Raw genomic sequence first — 23861 nt, 5'->3', positions numbered from 1 at the left:
TGTACCTCAGTCCTGCCTGTGTGGAGTGCACCTATGACCATGTCTGTATGAATGTACCTCAGCTTTGTGTGAAATCGATCTGAATAATTGTGTGAAATGTACCCCTGCCCTGCATGTGTGAAGTGCACACCAGCCGTGTGACGTGCACCTCTGCCAATTCTGTGTGAAGTGTACCTAAGCCCTGCCTGAGTGAAGTGCACCTCTGTCCTGACTTAAATATACCTCTGCCCAGCTTGTGTGAAGCGCACCTCTGCCCTGCCTGTAACGTGCACCGCTGCCCTGGCTTGTTTGAAGTGCACCTCCGTCCTGCCTGTGTGAAGTGCACCTCCGTCCTGCCTGTGTGAAGTGCACCTCCGTCCTGCCTGTGTGAAGTGCACCTCTGCCCTGCCTGTAACGCGCACCTCTGCCCTGCCTGTAACGCGCACCTCTGCCCTGCCTGTAACGTGCGCCTCCGTCCTGCCTGTTTGAAGTGCATCTCTGCCCTGTAGGTATGAATGTGCCTTAGCCCTGCATGTGTGAAATCTATCTGAATAGTTTTTGAAATAAACCCCTGCCCTGCCTGTATGAAGTGCACCCCAGCCGCCCTGTGTGATGTGCACTTCTGCCAATTCTGTGTGAAGTGTACCTTAGCCCTGCCTGCGTGAAGTGAACAGCTGCCCTAATAAATGTACCTGTGTGAAGTGCCCCTCTGCCCAGTCTGTGAAATATACCTGCCAATGTAAATACATTTTCAAAGTCAGGTTTAAGAAGTGGTTATTTACCACAAGCTAGCACGCTTTATAAAATGCTACAAATATATACATACATAAATGAATACATCGTAGTGGTCTTGTGGAGTACAGTTTTTTTTTTTAACATAACCCCCATAAAAACCCAGTAGTTTAGCTGTCCATGTTTAAAACGCCTATTCCTAAACAGATTAATACATTAATACTTGCAGCGCTAATACAGCATTAGGTACAGTGTCGCACAGGAATTCGGAAACGGGCCCTGGTGGCGCAGTTCACGTCACGAACCTCTCCCTCACGCCTTAGCGCTCCACGTCTCTACGGAGTAAAGCAGGAGCCACAGCACATTCGCAGTGTTTTTTTCGGGGCGGCTGAGGTCAATGTGCGCTCTCCCAGAGTTCATGCTAATGAGGGGTAGCCATTAGGGGGAAACCTTAATCACTGCTCTGGACAAACCATTAGAGCAAGACAAAACTGCTCCAATTCTTGTCAACCTCCCACAATGCCAAATACGTAGAGGAATGGGCAGACGGGTCAACACAGTGCAATTATGCGCCTGCCAAAAACTGCCCCTCTCCGCCACTTCCCCTATTGCCCCAATCGCGGCCTCTCCGTATTGTCGAGGAAGGGTTGTTTTGTCATTCGTGAAAAAACAGCTTTTTAAAATGGGAATAGAGGAGCTTTTGTGTGCCGACAATATGACTGACAGCGTGATGTGCAAAAAGAAATATGCGTGAAGAAAATTGCTTGGATTAAAATATGCAGGGTTCATTGGTTTTACAGCCCGGCCATTCCCCACTGGCCCTATTCACCACAGTAACACGGGAATGGGGTTTCATAGGCCATTATACAGCAAAACAATGTACAGCGCCACACTTCATCCTCAGCTTTCACAGGAACACGGAAAGAAAACTCAACTGGTGGTTGCACCCTTGCACTGCGACGTTGGAGAAATCACCTCGGGATCTCCGTTCATTGCGATTTCTCTTTGTTTTGTTTCAGGCGACCTCTGCTGTACATAGTCTTGAATGTATAGAGGTGTAAAACAACCACAAATAGCTGCCAATTTTAAAATTTGCTTAGTATGACATTGCTGTGCCGGCAGAGAGCTGCGCGCGTGGCGCTCTCCCTGGGCGCGCGTGGCGCTCTCCCTGGGCGCGCGTGGCGCTCTCCCTGGGCGCGCGTGGCGCGGCTCCCTGGGCGGGCACGGCTCCCTGGGCGGGCGCGGCTCCCTGGGCGGGCACGTGGGCGCGCGTGTGCAAATGCAATAGGTCTCGCATTTGCGAGAGATTAAGCTATTGGCATTGTAATTAAAAATGCCATTTATTTATGTTTTCAAAACCAACACATAAATAAAAAGTTTGTCATTTACAATGCCAATAGCTCTAACTTTTCCAAAGGCGAGACCGTTGCATTGTAAATGCTTGTTAATTTTGGTAACATATTAATTCAACCAAGCATAGGTTTCTAAATCAGTAGGCTGTGCTGCACACAAGAGAGCTACTTACCGCTACCTAGAAAGCTACCAGTCGCTCACAAGCTACTCACTGAAGTACAGTGCAGAGTACAGCCTAATCGGTGCGAGTCACGTGTCAGACATGGGCCTATAGTCATGTCTGAACAAGTCATTGGACTCATACCAACGATGAGGCTGTTCTCTGCACTGTACTTCAGATGGACCACACCTAACGCGTGAGACTGGTTTAACAAATTCAACAATAATTGTAAGATCAGCACCAATTGAATGAGGCAAAGCATCAAAAGTACTACCATACAATACGCACAGTGGAACTCGTTTCAGTGGACTTGGTCAATACAAATCCCAGACCGTCTCAAACATTGCGTATTTTGAGCTGCTCTTAATTCCAGCAAACCGATTAGCAGCTTTTCACCCGTCTAGAAAGTTCCATTTCACTAACTGCTTCTGGAAGTTTTACATCATGGCACCCTAAGAACGCAGGACTACATTCTTGCCACACTTTATATACCCAATAGCAGGATGTGCTCACCCATTGATTTGTAACTACATGTTCGCCACAGGAATGTAGTGACTAAAACGTACAGTTTAAAGACAATTGACAAAAGCAAGGAAAAAAAAAAAAAAAAAAAGGGAATCAATGGACACAAGTTAATTTACATCTCCAAACTGAAAATGTTTATTCCCCCAAAAATGTTTTCAGCGTTTTGAATATCAAACAATCAGATGTTTCTTCACGTCTAAGTTGGTAGCAGGATCTGAAAATAAAAAACACAAGATTCAACATGAAATTGTTCCAAGTCACAATATCACAAGAACATTGGTACAGTAGTAGGTCAGCCTCACCCCCATATAGACACCAGAAGCAAAACTTTATTCCAAATTATTAAGAAGCAAAACTGTTTATTCCAAACCAATCACAAAAACAATTATAATTCCAGAACAGCTTTTCAAACACCAACATCTGCCAATCAAAAATGCTTGATGCACCACAAAAATGTCAACCATGCCAAGTCTCTGGAAGGCGCAAGTCAACATGAGGATTTTACATTTACTTTTGACTTACCATAGCCAAGGGAACAAAATGTATGACAGGATGTAAACCCCTAAAATTGGTTCAGGTCAGACATACTCCTAACTTTTACTGCACTGGACCAGGCTCAAAGTCAATTTATTATCCACAATCTTATATTAGCAGCCGCTTCACAGCTTTAGAGAAACTCTACACTTACACCCCAAGCTGAACTGTAAATTAATGAAGGAAAGTGGAGGAAAAACTGCAAAAATAAAAAACACATCTACCCCATTCTTCACGTCCAAGTAAAATAACGTTCAAAGTAACAATACAAAAACTCATTTCAACTATCGTTTTAGAGCAAGGTATAGTAAACGCAGGCAATCTGTACATACCATTTAAATCCATGCAATGTTTTAGCGTAATCTTCTTGCTTCACGCTCAGATTCCAGTAACGTAAGGACATCTCCTTCACGGACTGGCCCCTTCACATTACGTATAATTGATCGGTTGCTGTCATCCATGAACTCAACCCGAACCTACATTGGAAGAGAAAAGTTTCCAAATTACACTGGGTCACAATCGTAAATAAAGTGGCATCCGTCTTAAATTTCATGGTAAAGAATCTATACAAATACACAAAGCCACTAAACATAAGCTCGGGAGTACATTACTGAAAAAACTATGCAAATTGAGAAGAGGCCATAGTGGATATAATAAAAATAGCATTCTAATAAGATAGAAAAAGGACAAAACCAGTCCGTGGTTGGCTTTAAACTCTGAAGGTGGCCTAGCCTGAAAGTAAATGCACATCTGTTGCTTTTGAAACAAAACTAAGTCGAATTTGCAAAAGGCTTATTCTTGTCCAGGATGGCGCCCCCACCCACCCCAAATTGATCAACCAAAAAAATAAAAAAAACTTACAGGAATATAACAAATTTTACTTGGTAGTTTGATTACTGCTGTCATAACAAGTTTAGGGTCATTACTTTGTGCCTCCATTTTACATTTCCAGCTAGTGTTTGAATTTCTATTTTTTCCGACATTGTTGGATAACCAATTCTATCCAATTGGTGTGCTGTTCCTATGATGCCTATTACTCTCATGTTTATTATAAACCATTCATAAGCAAAGTAATATGTAAAAACGTCAAATTATCTGACAAAACAGGGTGCTGCCAGCAAACATCAGATAAATCTATTTAGGGTTATGCCTTTTTAAGTCGAGCATGGCAGCACATGAGCTGCTGCAAGGCATGTTGTATTGGAGTATGGCTTTGAAGCCTCGCCCACTCTCCGCCCGTATTTTTAAATTGCTTGCGTCATTGTCCTTCGTGAATGCTGGCTTCAGAGTAGTTATTAGGCTTGTTAGTCCCTCTATGTCTGCATTTGTTACCTCCCATAACAACTGGACCTTTTACTGGTCTTGTTACATGGTCTGCTTTATCTTGGCTGTGAGCACCATTTGGTTTAATGATTTGCCCCTATTACACCCACTACGTCGCAGCCCAACGTCCGCTTTTATTTTATTTACTAATGGTGGTCCCCTATAGCAGCAGCGTTTATTTTAGCAGCCTGGTCCGCTTTAATTATAGAGACTGTGCGTACTTTTACTAGTACCCATGCTGCGCTTTCGCATTCATGAAGTGTGCGCTATTGGTATTGTAAATGACAATTTTTTTTAAATATGTGTTTGCTTTGAAAATATATAAATAGCATTGTTATACAAAGCCACTAGCTTACACTTTCCTAATGCGAGTCCTATTGGCTATGGCAATGCTTATTGGTAGCAAGCAAGGACAGTGCTTTTGTGATGCAGAGTGATGTGGTGGTATCCCAGGGAGCGCGAGAAGGTGTGAGCGCGAGGAGGTGTGAGCGCGAGGAGGTGTGAGCGCGAGGAGGTGTGAGCGCGAGGAGGTGTGAGCGCGAGGAGGTGTGAGCGCGAGGAGGTGTGAGCGCGAGGAGGTGTGAGCGCGAGGAGGTGTGAGCGCGAGGAGTAAATGGTGGCAGGGCGGACCGAGAGAAGAGACTGCGCGGTGACTGCGTTGGTCAGTTTCAGAATCAGGAGGGGCAGAGTCAGCACAGCCTGCGAGGGATCAACGGGTCTAAAGGCAAAGCATAGTGGATGTAGCATTGCAGCTAGCAAGTAGTCTTTTCAAGCTGAGTGTCCCTAGAGAGATGGCAACACAGCAACATCATTTGAGGAGCAAGGCTACTGTAAACCAGCACGGTAGGCTTTCACTTTCGTCAAGAAACAAGCTCTCTGCATTGCTGTGGTGGGGGTGGGCGGGGGAGCGGCAGCCTTTGAAGTTTGATGCCGAGGCACACGCAAATGGTAGTGCGCGATGTGATGTGCACGCGGGGGGTTGGGGAGCGTAAGCCTTTGAAGTCTGATGCCGAGGCACAGACAAATGGTGGTGTGTTATGTGGCTTGCATTGTGTGTACGCGCATAGATCACATGAACTTTAGGCTATCTGCAGCTGTTTTGGTAGACTGTTCTTTTCTGCTTACTATAATCTTGCCGGAGCAATGCGCAAGCGCATTGGCTCAGGCGAGACCTAAAAAACCTTCAACTTAGGTAGTTAAGATGCTTTTTTGGTCAAAGAGCCCCATGCCGCAGTTTCACTTTAATGTTGGACGCGACCCTCCCTTTCTTCAGATGCAGCCAATCTAAAGAAAGGGGCGCTGCCTCCAGGAATGTGAAGGCGCGGCATGGGCGCTAGTAAATAAATATTTGCAATGCAATAAGTTTCGCATTTGCAAGAGTTTAAGCTATTGCCAATAGATCACTCTCGTAAATGAGACCTATTGCATTGCAGTTTCCAAAATGGCACAGAAACCCTTCTGTGGGCAGCACAATGGATAAACGTCCTAGCCACATATGTACAAAAAGAATACACTGTAGCTATAAGGTAGCACATGAGACCAGTTTTGATTCAAAATTGGGAGCATTGGTATTGCACCCACAGGAATGTCGCTGCCTGTAGCATTTGCAATAGTATCTGTCCTGCATTGCTTTAATAAGACAAGAACTTTACAGACATGAACTTTAAAAAATTCAAATTGATTAGGAAGACCACAAATTCTGCATATTTCAGAACATGCTTGCAACTTAAGTTGTGTATTAAAGAACAAAATATGGGTATTGTCCAATTAAAAGTGACCATGGTCAAGAACCCAAAGGTACAGTTCATATCACCAACAGAACGCATAAGGGAATTTGACAATCCCACAAACAAGCCAAGAGGCTCACACTGGCACGTCACCAACAACCATTGTCATGACAACTTAGTGTATCTTGTATAGGGGCACTTTTATGGGCGGATCTAAAATAGGCAACCAGACTATTAACCACCGTTTCATGCCAGTGGGCTGTGTGTGGTTAGTGGGATTGGTCGGTGTTGATATTCAATAAGATGTGCGCAAATTAATGTGATCTTAAACGAAACTGTGGCAAAATGTCCTGTTTCTCTCAAATTAACCTTCATAAAAAGGGCAATGTAATTTGTAGAGGACAACGGCAGCTCAGAAACTTGTGGATTAGACTAGCTATACAGAACAGCAGATTTCTCCATAAATCTGTCAAAAGCAGTAACACACCCCAGTCTCTAGGCTTTCTGAGAAAACAAGTTAGGCTTATTTGAATCCTCTTAAGCCACAGTCCGTCAACTAATCTACAATTAAGGCTCCCAGTTTTATGGTACTTATATTTGTCATTTCTGTCTATATTTATCCTTTTTTTGCTAATTTTACCTTATTTATCCATATTTGTTTTAGGTTTTGTGAAAAAATGAAACTGAAATGTATATTGCTGCATTTAACCAATTAATGTACACTCCTGCCAGAATGCCTGACAGGTTCAATGATGTATACACAGGTGAAACTAAGCACATAAGTAAACTTGAACATTTTAGTATCAAGGTTGTGCAAATCTACTGCTGTTTGAGGCACTTTATAAAGTTCCTATATTTGTTTAATCCATTACCTGTCAATCCGCACAGCTTTTGGTCTGGCAGTCATGACTGACAGCATTCAGAATGAAAAAAACCAAAAACTGTTTTTATCCATCTTTTAAAAGAAATACAGACAGTAGGATAAATATTATTCTGTCTGTATCTGTAAGAACAGGGTGCCTTACCTACAATAGGTATTTTATCAAGACTCAGGCTACACCAAGTACCAGGGTCAACTCAAATGACTTAATCAAAGTATCCACAAAATCATGAATGGTGTTGATAGAGAAGTACCAAGATAAGAGAAGTCAATATCTCAAGTTCCAATGTAGGGCCCAATTCTAGTAATCTGTACGTCATGCAAGTATGCAATGACTAAAATATGGAATAGTACTTTATTTAATGTCGCCTCAACGCACACCCAGTCTGTAGCCCCTTGAAGCAGCCTAAAAAAAGTGACTTTGAGCTGTTTTGTCATCTGTCCATTCTAGACCTGCAGAGCTTCGAGTCAGAGGATATGGGAGAGTGACAAGTAATTGCACCAAAACAGATACCAAAACCCAGGGCGGTCAACAGAAAGTAAGAGGCACCAAAATGTCAGACAACCAACACACCTTAGGTTGTGCATACAGAAACGTGTACAACTCAAACTTAGATTGTTCTCAACACATTCAATAACAGATTTAGAAAGTTGGATCTCAAACAAGATGCACTATGCTTGGGAATTGGTATGTCCTGAAGAGACCGCTGCGTTCAGCTGATCAGTATATGGCAACAGTTCCTCAGTGCAAGATGGTGGTGATGGGGGGTGGGGGCGGCAACAAGCCTTTACTGTGGCAGCAGGTAGGCTCTGGAAAGCCCTTCCGGCGCATATCAGATGCCTTACTTCGTATCGGAGGATTCATAATCGTGGAAAACTAGGCTTTTTGTAAATTAATCCCCATTTCGGGAGGGTTGTCTTTCTATGGTTGAATTGAATTCTCTCCAATTCTACCTTTCGTAGTGCTTTGATGTACAGCTGGTCTAATGCACTTTATAAGTGGTAAAAATACTATATAGAACTAAATCCTGTCCTAAATTGTACATGCAGACAGGCATAGTGCTTCAAACTTTAAACACAAAGAAAGGACTCCAACTAGCATATTTACATCTGCCTAGCAACAATCACAAGTCAACTCATCTAATGGCGACCTTCTTGTAATGATGCGCACTTAACACTCCAGCATTAGACATTTGCCAGCTTTTGGGCTCCATACCCTAAACCATCCCCAACTACCATCATTAAAATGAACAAAAGGGTTTGTATGGTAGGAACATAGATGGAGGTAAGACTTGCTCCATTACCATCTCAGTAAGTCTTAAACTTGCTCCATCTCCCAAAATAGAAGTCCAGGCCAAAGAACCACATTTCATATCACCCCAGTCACTACCTATTCTCTGACATGGATCCACAAAGTGCTATCACCACCATGGAACCATCGGATCACTATGCTTATAAAATCAATTACCCCCCCAAATCTAAAAAAAAAAAAAAAAAAAAAAAAAAAAAACACCAAACAGCATCCAAGGCCTCAAAACAGATTCCTCAAATCTCATCCAGAAACCCTGGTTTCCGACCCCTACTTTTGAGCCAAAGGGGCGATAAGCGACCTCATTTTCTATAAAACAAAGGAAAGCCCTGCTCTCAATGCTCTGGATCTCTACCATCGGGAAAACTCCACATGGTTTCTACCTGTAGCCCCTTTGGCATGCAAAGCAGCAGTCGCCATCACCATCTACGAAAATGTTATTATACTCCTCCAGACATCAGATGGCCAAAATAAGTGTAAAAAAAATTCTCGGAATTTAAGAAATCCGCAATCTCAGATTAGTCCATTTCTAACTCCCCCCTCAACCTCTGTATCCCCTGAATGCTACTGCCCTATAAACACCCAATGATACTGTCAGCATGCCCCAACACCCATCTCTCGAGCTCTCCCCATCCCAATTCAGACTTTACTTCTACCCTATCTCATGCCTTCTCCCTCAATATTTTTTTTTTGCAGAGTTTTATATAGCGCGAGCTTGACCCGAATCGTGTATCAGATCGTTTTACATAGCACCAGTTACATTACAGGAAGACACATTAATTTTTGTTAGCCACAGGGAGATTAAAAGATTTGCCCAGAATCACAGGATGTTCAGCGTTGTTACCAAGACTCGACCCCAGATCCCCAAGTCAGAGGTCGAGCGCCCTAGCCGTTAGACAAACTCCTCTCCCCAATATAGATCGGCTCTTCAACTCCACCTTCACCCCTGTGTGTCCATGTCCAATGCCTCCTGCCAACCAGACCTCTGCCTTCATCCTGTCCGCACATTGGATTTGGAAAACGTGACCCTACCACAATGCGCCTTCACGGCCAACTAGATGTAAAGCTCCCTTATCAGACAACGATAAGCATATCCTCCCATTGCAACGCCTCACATCCTCATAACAGAAAATCAGGAACTATCCATGCCATCACAACAAACCCTCAGAGCTTTTAGGCTAAACCATAGAGCTATCAATTTCAGAAAAATTAACCTCTCATCCTAACCCAGCACACCACAAATCTCAGTTGAAATGCATGCAAATCAACTGCAGGCCCACCTCAAAACATACTGGAGATATTACTGACCTGACCCTCACATGACCGTGACCTTCTGATCCTAACAAACCTGGCTTAATGGCTTCTCTGCCCCCATCAGCTACTCGGCCACTCAACTGCCAGTAAAATTCTCAGGTCGAACTGTTTTTATCTGGCGAGTAAACCTGGAATGGAAAGAAACAGGTGTTCTGCTCATTCAGAAACTGAATGAGCAAAAAAGATGCAGTTAAATCTGGTTTTTATCAGACACATTTGTTGTCTGTTAAAGGGAAGGTCAAATGTCAGTTTGTCTTAACTAATTGCAGCTTGGGAAATGAGGTTTACTTTTCCCTTATTAGAGGTAGAGGCTTTTGTCAAGTAAACTCTCCAAAGGTCAGATATTTTAGCACAACATTTAAATACCCTGTAAATTACACATTTCAAAATATATCAGGAATTACAAGCGCTATTTTTTTTGTAAGTGAGATTCTTGGTGATGTGCAAATGACATTTGCAGAAACTATTCCCAAACATTGTAAACTATATAATTTTATCAGTAAAGCTGCATGTCAGCGGGAAAGTCTGGCCAGGTCAATGTAAAATCTGATTAAAAACACTTTCAATAAATACATAAAGTACACTGGCATTTCTAAATATGATTTGAGAAACATTCTTGCCCCCACAGTGATGAAAATGTTGTCAATGAACTTATAGGATACCCATGACCCCTGACTTTAATCTATGTGGCTAGATTTGTGTTATATGGAAAAAAGTTGTGTATTAAATACAAGTTTTTTTGTACAGCAGACATGCTGAACTTGCACATTTGAAGGTGCTCTCGTGTGATAATTTAAATCATTCAGCCGCCATTTTCTACATTTGCCCACAATCAATCGTTTGTATAGCGCGCTACTCACTTGTGTTTTTCGCAAGGCACGTGGGTGGGGCAGGGAGTGCAGTTTCGGATCAGTTGAAGAACCAGGGAGCTTGTTCCAGGTCTTGGCTGCGATGTAGGAGTAGGCTCTCCCACCGTTTGTTTCAGCGGGGGACCTCTGCCAGGGCGAGGTCGGCAGAGCGGAGGTTCCTCTGGGGTATGTGGAAGATACTCTGACGTGGAGGTATTTGGATCCGATGTTGAAGGATTTGTAGGCCTGGGCAAGGAGTTTTAAGGTGATCCTCTTTTCGACGGGGAGCCAGAGGAGGCCTCGTAGGTGTTGGGTCATCATGTGCTTGTGACCATGGTCCCGAGGATGAGACTGGCTGGTTTGGAGTTTGTGTATAAAAGTTCTGTTGAGTCCAGCGTAGAGGTCGTTACTATAGTAAAGTCTGCTGGTTATGAGTGCGGAGGTGATAGTCTTTCTGCAGTCAGGGGGATCCATTTAAATGTCTTAGAGGATGCGAAGGCAGTTGAAGCTAGTGGAGGGGACTGCGTTGATCTGGCAGTTCATGGAGATGGGAGTCCAGGATGATGCAGAGGTTCCGGGCGTGGTCTGTCGGGGTGGGTGGGGTCCTGAGGGAGGGGGCCACCAGGTGTTGCCCCAGGCGGAGGTGCAGGGTCCGAGGATGAGGACCTGTCTTCTCAGATTTGAGCACCATCACATTTCAAACAAGTTTATGGGTCAAGAGCATTACAAATAGGTGGAGTAGATTATTTAAGCAGATATACCTGTAGGTCTAGTAAACTTTGATTTTTCAAGGCCTCATCATGGACATTCTAGCGACTCCTAATCATCATATTACTAGATTGGATAGACCCAGACCACCAGGTGGAGGCATTGCTTGCATACACAGCCTCAACTTATCAGTCATACACGCACAAACTCAAGTCTTACCTACCTGCGAATACCTAGGCTTGATACCTCATGCAACAGATCCCTTGCCAGTTGCACACGATATTCCACCCTCCAGGAGACAATTTGGATTTTATTGAACAAATTCTGGGAACCATTGGAACAAATGTGGATCAGTATTGCCCTCAAATCTTCCTCAGACTTCAACCTACACTGAAATGACCCGAATGATCCAGCAGTCAACTGCTTCAAAACCTTCCTCGTAGACCTGAATGTGACAATTCTATGACAAACTCACACAAAGGATCAACACTAGCTCTTATTCCAAAGCCTAACTGGAATCTATACCACCCGGTGATGGGACCGGCCAACACATCACATTCCTCATCACAGAAGTTTTGATAACCAACACAGCTCAACAATCCAAAGCCCAGAATCTGGAAAAGGAACATGCCCAACATAGAAGGGAATGCTCTGGCTTCTCTCAGTCACATTTTGACTCGCCCTGAAGAGCTACCAGGTGTCCTGGATCCGACAAATCACTACACTGGCTCCATGGAGTCTGTTTTTGACTATCACCCCATTTCATCTAAAAAGAATGTCCACTAGTCTAAGCCATAGTACAATGTCAGTCTCACAGATAGCCGCAATTTAAGATTTGCCAATTAATGGAGATCTGACTCGTCCCTTGAGCACCACAAACCATTGAGGAACAGATACTACAAAGATCAGCATTTCAAAAGCAACCTTTAGGAAATCAACTACATCAATCCAATAACAGACCCAAAAAACTGATCTGACAAAAGCACAAGCGAACGGCGCACACAGTCACTGGCTGGATCCAAGGTGCTACCAAGTTGTGAGGAATATGCCATGAGAAATGACCAGCAGAATGCCTTGGAACATTCTTCCCCCCTCCCACCGCCCTTCAAACCAAGCCCCTCTCCTCCCAGGCCTACTGTTCCAGCGTGTTCTCCCAGGCATTCCTCCCCCCTCAAAACAAAGCCTCAACCCTTTTTCAGAGCCTTCAATGTAGACACCATTCATTAAATTTTAACTAGGCTGAAAGCCTCAAACCATTTTAAGGACCCTCTTCCCTCTAAATTAAAGGAGATCATCCCCGCAACACTCACAATCTGGACCAAGATTGTTAATGCCTTCCTCCGTCAAGGCTCCATCCCAGACTGCCTAAGTCTGGTCAAGTTAACCCCATCCTGAAAAGAACAAAAGCATACCAATCGGAGCGTAACTTCTGAAGTGCGGTATCCCTACCCTTATGAAGCTACTGTGAAAATTAGTTCATACAACTCTGCAACCATATTGATCAATTAAAACAATTAAACCAATTTCAATCTTGCTTCCGTGCAGGGCACAGCACTAAATCAGCTATGACACATTGTGGACAATGCACTAAAAAAGTTGGATCAGGACCAAGCTGGCCTTAATCCTCCTTGACCTATCAGCATTCCATGATTAAACATGTAAACCTCTAAACCTTTTGGAACACTGCATGGGCCCAAAATGACAAATCCTTAACTGGTTCTCGTCCAGTTTCCAAAACAGGACTGAAAAAGTTATGCTTAATCACACACCACGTCGATGACATTAGGGGCCCCACAAGGCTCATCTTTTGCTTACTCTTCAACCTATTCAAGGAGCCTCTAACCAGACACTCTGAGCTCATCCAACATCTATCACATGTACGCCGACTAGTCCCCACCAAGTCATCACTTCCATCCTCAACACTACACAGAGAAAACTCAAAACTGGATAGCAACCAATCATATAAAAATAAATAATCAAAAAAACTGGACTACTCCTAATCGTCCCACCTAACCAGTCACTGGTCATCGAAGAATGGTTGAAACAACGTACAGCCCTCAACTGCACTCCACACATTTTTGACACTGCAAAATCACTAGGAGTAACTCAAGAATCTCAACATGCAGCAACGACTTCAAGTAAGCAGTACAAGCCCTAATGATTACCAGGTTGGACTATGGTAGTGCAACCCTATCTGGAAAACCCGGGTCCAAACGGGCTCCTCTACAGGCCTCACTCAACTCTACTGCTAGACTCATCACTGGCTCAAAAGGATACAACTCACATCACACTATCTCAAACCCCTCAAAAGCCCCCCTTATGAAGCAAGGAAAAAAAAAGTCACCTGCATGCTGCATAAAGCTCTCCACTACAATAACCCTAGATACTCACCCAAAAACTAACTCTGGTGGCTTCAGATCATCCAGAAGCTTCAACGCCTCTTAAAACTTCATATTCCACAACTAAACTAAAAGATCGTTCTCTGGGCTTGCCCCAAGAATCAGGACCACATCTCCTGAAGTAAGAAAAAAAATCCCTCAATCATATTTTTAAAGAACTTAGTCTAATAGCTCCTTATGAACAAATTTCTTCTCTAGATCCCAAAACTGTAGTTCCCTCAGTCGCTCGCATGACTATTTATCACTGGCTACTTTAGTGCTCTCACCCTAGCAGTACCAACATTACCACCCTGCTGATCAACATTGCCTGGTACTTGCAGTTGTCTGAACTAGGATTATGTTATTAGTGAGAGAACTATGATATTCGGTTGTTACTGAATTTGACATTACTGTTTCTGCTTCCCTACTTTCTAAATTTGTAAAGCACAACAATACCTGCATGGGTCATATTCGCACTATAGAAAACTTTAAACAAATATACAGGCGAAATTTGGGAAACATTTTTCTATTTTCTAGGAGACAATAGTTGATGAACATGGAGCATAAGCAATAAAGAGGGTGCCAGAGTATGAGGCAATATGGACAAGAAGCAAACTGAGTGGAAACATTAAAATCACATAAGCTGGAGGGGAACATGAAGCTGTCGTGGGAAGCAAACTAGCAAGAAGTGCAAGGAAAGGCAAAACAGTGTGGGAGATGCACAAGAGCAACATGCAGCAGAGGGGAGTAGAGTACTGAGAGGCAGTTGGAAACCACGCACTCTGGGCTGCTGAATTAAAAGTAAAAAATTGCTTCAGAAATGAATACTTGCTCCAGGGGAGGGGCAAACAAGAACACCCGCCTTCCCTACGCTGATGAATAAAAACAAACGAGAAAACCCCAAGTTGTTACTAGAGACTTAAAATCCATTAACTGGCAAGTCATTTTCGCCATTAGATAGCCTGCTCTAATAGGCAAGTCATACCTCTTAAGTAAATACGACGAAGCAGCTTTCAGAATACAAGTGTTAACAGTATTCACCGAGGAATGTATACTTTATAACCCCCTACTGTCCCAAGGAAGAAATCACAGTCTACTGCACCAACATGTTACATGTTGGTCAAATCATACTCTGTGCCATTACGTGACAACGGAAAAAAATACACAAGGGCATGATCCCCGGACACTAAATTTACACATTCAGCGCTAACTTCATTACACATTCAGCGCTAACTTCATGTACCCACTCAATCACCAAATCTACAAGAACGTTTTTCTTGAAGCATTGGCTGTGCATGACATCTGGTGTGCTGCAGCTCCTCCCACACAGTCCCGCTGTAAACAAATACTTGCTGCAGACATGACATCTTAGATGAGTAAAAAGGAAGGTAACAGTGCCAGGTAACGTCCCGCTGGGTGGCTTGCATATTCCTATTTAGAGGTCTTGCCTATGGCCAAATCAAAACACCATCACAACACAATACTTTCGAAATCTACGGAATTACCACGAACACTCTACCCTAATAAACAATATCTGCAAATGAAAATTTCGCTACGGATCTCGTGAAGCCCACATGTGATTTAATCTCTTTGCTGGTCTTCCACCAACAGCATAGGCAAGCGTACGTCACCGGAAGTTGTCACCTAAAATCGCTGTCATTTCCCCAATTATAATAATATTACCAATATAAACAAAAATATATATGAATATTTTTTAAATATAGTATCTGTACTCGCTGATAAAAGTTAACCTTCCGTTTAGCGTAGAAAATAAATTGGTCAATACAACAATACGATACAGGCAAACTGCAAGACAGACATACTTTTAAGATATACCGAAATAAAAGGCAGGTTCCTTACCTGGGTGCACTGGCCCTGTGAGCCGGTTCTGCCGAGGACTTTGGTAACCTACAGAATAAAGTTCAGAGACTGTCAGGGGGTTGGAAAGAATTGCTCATATCCCCGTATACACATACTTGGCAAGTGTAGAAATCGGACTATAAAAGGTCTGCCAGATAACTTAAGCGAGATAATCGGCCTGCCGACAAAACCTGCACACAATTTCTGTTGATCACCTCGCTCTTCACTCGGCAAGAGACATTACGCTCCCAACCGAGGGAGGAAGACGGCTCAAACTAGGGTGCCTCTCCGGTCCCGGACTTACTACTACCAATAATACCCGCCCACGCAGACTGCCATTCTACGTCCTCGTTCAGCCCTGGACGCGGGTATGGCGCTTGTACCCTCTTCGCATTTCGCTCGCTCACCCTGGCTAGCTTGATAGGCTGCACGCGGCTGGCTTCCATGATGGCGGCTGGAGGCAGAGAGAAGGTCACGTGGCTATCGAAGGGCTTTTATACCCTTACGTCGTGCGCGCATTTTGACGTTTCTTGTTGTCTCTGCCACGCACGGATGTGCGTATGCTCCAATGGGCCGCCATACTGGACTGGTAATTTTGGTATGATGAGTGAGTTAAAACACACCATAAGCATATCTGAAATCAAAGCTAATTAATCAAACGAACACCTTAACACAAAGGCTGCGCTGGGGTAGTCGAGGACAAGCAGTATGGCAGTAGAATCAGAAAACCTCTTCGTTAAGGAGCAATATCTATTTGACAGAAATGGCTCTGAGGTCTAGATGATTAGAGAACATACTGCCTGAACCTGTATGCAACTGCAAAATTGTATGAGTCTTATCAATGCAGCATCATTCCCATGGAAAATCCAGGGTGTCTGAGATTTTTTCAATTATAAACTCTTCAGATTGTGAATTATTTACTTTTTCCAGTGCTTTCAAAGGACTGAACAATGTGAGGGTGTTTTGAATGGAAACATGGCCTAGAAGCATACCTAATACCTGTGTTATTAGAGGCAAAGCATAGGTAACTAATGGCATGTCCTAATATAAGCAGCGCAGAATCACATCTGACAGCCCTGCCAATTGTCACCTATCGCCGGTTAAAATAATGCATGTAAAAAAATGTAATTCATCACTGCAGCCTTTCACTTTCCTACGCATTTAGATGATCAGTTCTGACTTTTGAGAGTCAATACACTTATTGCTATGATGGAAAAGCCAGGTCCCATAAATTTGTCCCTCCATGCCAATGAGACTTTGTCAGGGGCGGCTTCATTATATGCAGTTTTAAAAAGACAGCCAGCAGTGGTGTTTCTGGATGGCACCGGTCAAATATCCCAATCTTATAGTAAGTTTTTCCTATGCCCACTCTTGGAGTTCTGAGTTCCCATAAAACTCAATCCTTGGATAACTGCTTTCACAATATTAGGCGGGCAACCTAATTTCCTTGGTCACATTGAACTTTCCAAATCGAATTGCATGTATCTGTAATCACTCTTTGGTTTTCAATGACTTTCCATTTCTCATTTTTCAATAAAGTTCTTTTCATTAAGTATCCAATTACATCAATCTTAAAACAGACCCAGCCAAACGCTTTTTATTCCTTAGAGGGACTTCATCAGGGAAATTTGATTTATACTCCTTCTCGAAATTCTTCTGTTCCATTAATTCCCCGTTTAATAGTCTGGGCTCCATTCGAGCAGCCTTTCGACATGTGTATCCTAGTCCTATCTGATTGATCGACCGACATTCAAACAGGGAATGAATGGAAAAGAAGAATTTTGAGAAGGAAAATAACATCAAATTGTCCTGACGAAAACCTTATAAGGGATTAAACGCGTTGGCTGGGTCTGTTTTAAATGTGATGGATCTGGATACTTAATAAAAAAGAACTTTAAGGAAAAAGACATCAACGTATTGAAATTAAAACAAGATATAGAAAGTAATTGAAAACAAAAGAGTGATTACAGATAAATGCAATTCGAATTGGAAAGTTCAATGTGAACATGGACATTTGGTTGCTCTCCTAATAATGTAAAATCATTATATGCAGTCTTAGTCCCACTCATGCCATCAAACAATGTGGAGGATCACTGTCAATCAATCAATCAAGCATTTGTAAAGCACACTACATACCCGTGAGGGTCTCAAAGCGCTGGGAGGGGGGGGGGGGGAGGGGGAGAGCTGCTATTGTTTGAAGAGACAGGTTTTGAGAAGTCTTCTGAAAGTCAGAAGGTCTTCAGTCTGCCGTAGGCGGATGGGGAGGGTGTTCCATGTCTTGGCGGTGAGGTGGGAGAATGATCTGGCGCCGGTGGTTGCTCTTCGGATGTGGGGGACGGTGGCAAGGGTGAGGTCTGCGGAGCGGAGCTGGCGGGTGGAGGTGTAGAGGCTGAGTCGGCTGTTGAGGTATGCTGGTCCGGTGTTGTGGAGTGCCTTGTGTGCGTGCGTGTGATTGATCACTGTCATAGGTAGCACACCTCAGCCAAACATCCAGTCCAGTTTGCTTAAGCAGACCAAGCATTTATTTATAAATTTATAGAGCGCCTGGTGACCCGTAGGCATCCCCGCGCTATAGAGTTGTAAGAAACCAGGAGAAGAAAGGACCGGAAGGCTATTTAGGGAATAAAAAGGTTTTTAGTTTTTTCCGGAAGAGGGCGTGGCAGGGTTCCAGGCGCAAATTGCGGGGAAGTGCGTTCCAGCCTGCAGAGGCTTTGACCGAAAAGCGACGGTCACCGGTGCGAGCCTTCTTAAATTTTGGGACGATGGCCAGATGTTCGTCGTCAGATCGAAGTGTTCTTGGGGCTTTGTAGGGGGCGACCAGGTCTTTCAGGGCGGCCGGGCCGGCACCATTGATGAGTTTGTGGCTGGTGCACATGGCTTTAAACTCTACTCGCTGGCGGACAGGGAGCCAGTGCAGAGCCTTGAGGGCCGGTTTGGCAGAGGCTCTGGGAGGGAGGTTCATAATGAGCCTTGCCGCGGCGTTTTGTGCCCGTTGGAGTTTGGCCAATGTGAATTCCGGAGCGCCGAGGTAGACGGCGTTACTGTAGTCAAGCCGGGCTAAAATGAGCCCTTGAACCAAAAGTTTCCTGGACAGGGGGGGGAGGAGAGGGAGAATTTCAACGCTGACAGTCAATAGTGCACCTTGATGCTCTCACTTTCCCCTTGCTCCTGCTGGACATCTGAGGGCAGGGCTGGGCCTTCAGCCTGCCCTTTAGTTCCAGTCTCCATACCCTAGCCTTGTGTATCTCTAAGCTTATGCCACTGTCTGTCATTTGAGAGCACATAGAGGCCCTTACAGCAACAGTGAACACCATGCATGAACATAGGGAGCATACTCCATATACCTGTCCACTTCAGCTTGTGTTTAATTACATAATTTTCAGTGCAGCTCTTGCTGGTCTTCCTACTTTTATCAGACACTGTCAAGTCTGTGAACAAGCCTGCAGCTCTCCAGAGAATATGGAATGAATTTCAGCTGTGAGTGCCATGGAGGTGCCCCTCACCCTTTCATTTACACTGCCTGTCGTCTCTGAGATGAACCCTCATTATGGCAGCCTGTCAGCCAGCTTCAGAAGAATTTTATGTATGCATGTATGTATTTTTGTAGTATTTCTGTAGCACAAACCTTGCCAAAAGGCAGTGGAGCGTGGTACATGGTCAAAGACAAGAGTACATTTGACGAGTAATATGAGAAGACGCAGGGTTATGGATGGTTGTGTTGTAGTGTTCTTTAAAGAGGTGAGTCTTCAACGCTTTCTAAAATTTGGAGCAGTGTTGGGGAGATCCTGATGCTAACAGGGATTTGTTTGAGATCCTAAGTGCATAGATAGATTGGAAATGACTGCGGTCTTGGTGTTATAATTTCATTATATTTTTTACTATTTTAGCTTGCATTTTCAAAGAAACAAATAAACATGACACATCGTTCAATTCCACAATGAGGAAAAAGTCCCATTCAAAAATGACAGGATTACCACTTACATACACCCATACCTAATGGAGAAATCAAAGCAACATAGCATCCCCTTCTGGTGGTCACATGGTAATTACATTGCAGCTGAGCCTCCCTCAGGAGTGGATGGGGACATAATGTGAATGTCAGAGGCACGCAATGTTTTGGACATCGTCATATGAAGTCCTCCTGGCCTCTGTAGGCGCTTGATGTGAATAGTGAAGGGAAACCATATAATATCGAATTTGCCCACCCGTTCTCGAAGAATATCTGTGTATTTTTCCATAGCATGTATTGATCAAACCTTCCCCACCACAGATTTAAAGAAGGAGGTAGTGGTTGCTTCCACATCTTCCCAGGCACAAACGAGCCACGAGGAGCAAATGGGAAATGAAACATCCCTGCGGGGTGGTGTTATTATTTTTTTTACACATTTTCACACTTCTTAGTCTGCAGTCAGCTGTGTCCTGTCATGAATGTAAGTGTTCAGTACAACCACCATGGATGGCAAGGTGGTCTCCCTAATAAGCGGGGGTGCTGGTCTTGATAGCTTTGTAAATGATACAGCTGGTTTTATAGGAGGTTGTGGCCGGCAACAGAGCCAATGGAGTTCAATCTGTTTGGGGTGTGATATGATCATATCATATTTCTTAAGGCCATGCGTAAGTCATTCTGCAGTATGAAGAATGCCTTTAAGGGGTGGCAGTGTGAAGCCTGGGGGGCCACAAAGGAGGAAAAACCACCATCCAGATTCAAATGTATGAGGGCTGTAACATCAGTTCTGAAGTCGCTTTCTGGAAAGAACAGCCTGTTTGTCTTTAGAAGAGAGAACTGGTACCAGGCCATCTTTGTTTTTTTGTCACTATGTTCCTTGTGGGTGAGGGTGGTGTTCTGGGTGACTCAAAAGGACTTCACATTCAGTGAAAGTTAGGGCTCAGAGCTGTCAAGTTTCATGTCAATGAGCCAGGTTTGTACTGATTCTTGTTTGTTTTTCTTGGCAAATAACAGGAATTCTTTTTCGGTTGGGGTCAGCTTTAGGTAGTTGATGGTCATCTAAGTCTGATTGATGTGCAAGCAATGGTTGAGGTGTATGATTTGTGAGTCATTGGGTTTAGGCCAGCAGTCTGATGCAGACCAGCGAGCGCTGCAGTAGCCATTGCACAGACAGCAAGCCAGCAGTAGCTCAATCTGTCAAATGTTGATTTTATTTTGCTTGGCATAAATGTCTTTCCACACATATTTGTTTTTTGTTATGTTCAACATGTTGCCATATTTAGGTGTATGCTATGTTTGTGTTAGAAGCAGTGAAACAATCTCACCTCTAATAATTTACATTCACTGTTAATTGGGGACACAGCTTCAAAGAAACACACCACAAGTCATCTTAAGAGGCCAGCGATGACTATGCAGCCTCTGTTAGAGAGTGATTTATGCAACCCTCTTAGATGTCAAGTGCAGATCTGAATCTTCATCCAGCTCTGGTGTTTTAGCCTATTGCAGTCTGGAACTTGTAGTTTTACATTTAGCATAATAAATAAACATAGGATCAAAATCCAAGCTTTGAAAGTGCTGTACGGTAAAAACCCAGGGCTCTATGAAGGTGTCGCTAGCTATGCATGCTATACCAGAATATAATTTCAGCTACCTTGAAACAGGACCATACCTTACTCCCTGACTGGAAAGAGATAGCTAGGATACTTGCTCTCCTATGTCACTGATGGACCAACATATGAATAGCAGATATTCTTACACTAGCCCATCACTGAGCAGCCTACTCAGTTGAACCAGGTGGGGGGACTGGAATAAGCAACCTAAACAGTGCACTGTGATGAAAAATGTGGTACACAAATGGAATCAACATTATATGAATATTCTGTATCAGTGAGTAAGATAGGGCAGACCTCACAGGAAACCACAAGCTATCTTTTGTGTGAGATTAGGGGTAGGTAGGTAATCACTCAGCAGTGGGCTTAGCGGAGAAATATGTGCACTCAAGATGGAACTAATGACAGAGCACCCGAGGGAGATGAAAGAGAGAGAATATACAAGGGGAGGTGGATGCAGAAACTCCTGGGAAGAGTAAAGAAAAGATTGTTTGGAGATATGAAACACTGGGTTGCTTGAGCAGGGATGAAGACATGAGTACCTGAGTGGGATAGGAGAAGGGACTAGCCAAGTGAAATGTAGGAGAGAGCACAAGGGATAGGCTGGAGAGAAAGTACCTGAGAACAATACTTTGGCGGTAAAGAATGATACATTACTGGGAGATACATTTGGGCAGGGATGGTGTAGACAACACAGGAGATAGGCAAGAGAAAAACTACCCAAGGAGGTATTGGGACAGTGAGCTTCTAGGTTATAGAAGACAAAGTAACAAACTAGCACTCTAGGGATACAGAAGAATTGGATTTGAACTTAAATATTAACCCTGGGTGTGTGCTCCTCTGGACCTGGGAGGGTCCGCCTGGTGGTCCTCCTCCTCCTGGTCCTCCTTTTCCTTTGGCATCTTGCAATCCCAATCCACCTCTGGTCTGCCTGGTTATCCTCCTTTCCAAAATACTGCTGATGGTGTTGATACTGGTCCTTATAGTTTAAGTCGAAGGACTTCTTGTCTTCTGGGTGCTGGATCCTGGTCATTTAACTCCCAGTCCTCCAAGTTGTAGAACATCTGGTGACTCTGGTCCTCATCCTCCTGGTGAGCTTAGTACCCATAATCATCTTTCTCCTCAAGCACCTTGCCCATTGGTCTTCTTCTGGTCCTACCCCACCTGATCTTAGTCCTTCTAGTCTCCATATGGTCCCTCTGCTTCTGGTTCTGGTGTTTGACACTCCTGTTCGTCTTCCTAGTCCTCATTCTGGTATTACTGCTACTCTTCCTTTTTCTAGTCCCCATCTTCATCTTTATGATCATCCTTCATTTCCTCCCTCCAGTTTTTGTCCTATATATCTTGTTTCTCTTAGGCAAGGTTCTACTGAAGGACTTCCTCCTTCTGGTACTTCTCATCCTCCCTAAGACTCAATGGCCTGGCAGTGAGGTTCTTCTTGATACTCTTCTTCTCGGTGCTTCTGGGACCCATGGTTATCCCCATCTAGTCCTCCTCCTGGGTCCAAGTCTACTGGTTTTCGTCCCCCTTATCCTGGCTCTGTGTGTCCCTCAAGTCCTCTTTTTTTCTGGTTATATGGTGACCACCTCGATTCAGGTCACTACGGGCTAGGTTTGCAGTCTGTGATGCTTTTGTAATCGTCTAAGGCATTCTGGGTATTGTAGTGTTGTTTTACTTATATTATACCAATTAAGTTAACACATCTGAGATAAGTGATTCGGTTAAACCAGGGGTCCCCAAACCGGTCCTGGAGGGCCGGATCCATGCCAGATGTTTAAAATTACTACATGTATCTCAATGGGGATATCCCAAAATTCTGGCATGGATCCGGCCCTCCAGGACCGGTTTGGAGACCCCTGGGTTAAACGTTCAGGACTGGAGACAGTGTCTACCATGAACTGGAGTTTGGTGTTCATCCTATCTAATCATCCCCTTCCTCCTACAATTTTTTTGCCTTCCTGTCCCTCATGGTCCTCTTCCTCCTGGTCATCTTTTTCATCTGTCTTCTCCTGATGCTCTTTGTCCTAAGCCTCCTGGTTTCTGTTCACCTGGCCCTAGTTTCATTATTGTGTTAACCTTGGTGTTTCTAGTTCTCCTGACGGTCTTGGAACCCTCATTATAGTCCGCTTGGTCCTCTTCCTCCACATACTCCTGTTTCCCATCTTCCTCTTCATCCTGGTGGTAGCCTTCTGTGGAATTTTAGTTTGCGATCTGAACATCATCTGCGCCAGCTTGTCACCTATGTACTACACGCACGGCAGCCATTTTTAGATATCATGGACTCCCTGTCCACGATCGATCGCCAGCACGTCCCCTCTGACCCAGCAGGCATCCTCCGCGCACCCTGGCTCCCCCTCCCCCCTCCTTCTGAGCACGACCCTTCTGCATGACCCTGTCCTTGGGAGTCACGCCAGCGCCTGACCAACACCTCCTCCCCTGCCATGAATGCCCCTCTGTTGATAAACCTCCCTCCTGCACTGGATTGTCCACGCAGCATGAATACCTCTCCATTGATGGCCCCTCACCCCGTGTCCGACTGTCCACACAGGTCCGAGGCCATTGCCTAAGCCGGGAGATATCATTTACTGCTCTTTTTGTACAAGGTCGCTCTCTTTCAAAGGTCCCTCTATTGATCCAGACCTCCCCACCCCTGTGACATGATCAGGCGCACACAT

At 44.2% G+C, this 23861-nt stretch overlaps 1 protein-coding gene across 1 annotated transcript; it reads right to left on the bottom strand.

Annotated features, from left to right (window-relative positions):
• Nucleotides 1-2856: 2856 nt before the first annotated feature.
• RPS28 (ribosomal protein S28) lies at nucleotides 2857-16113 on the bottom strand. Its single transcript, XM_086947497.1, has 4 exons — nucleotides 16038-16113; nucleotides 15631-15678; nucleotides 3616-3759; nucleotides 2857-2963 (listed from the first exon to the last, which is right to left on the bottom strand). Exons 1-3 carry the CDS (start codon nucleotides 16074-16076, stop codon nucleotides 3637-3639), a joined length of 210 nt encoding a protein of 69 aa, XP_086803623.1. The 5' UTR covers nucleotides 16077-16113; the 3' UTR covers nucleotides 2857-2963; nucleotides 3616-3636.
• Between the last annotated feature and the right edge of the window lie 7748 nt (nucleotides 16114-23861).

The sequence above is a fragment of the Lissotriton vulgaris genome, chromosome 12 (genome assembly GCF_964263255.1).
Source record: "Lissotriton vulgaris chromosome 12, aLisVul1.2, whole genome shotgun sequence".
NCBI lineage: Eukaryota > Metazoa > Chordata > Amphibia > Caudata > Salamandridae > Lissotriton > Lissotriton vulgaris.
The sequence above is the reverse complement of the archived record's forward strand: the minus strand, read 5'-3'. Positions and strand labels throughout refer to the sequence as shown.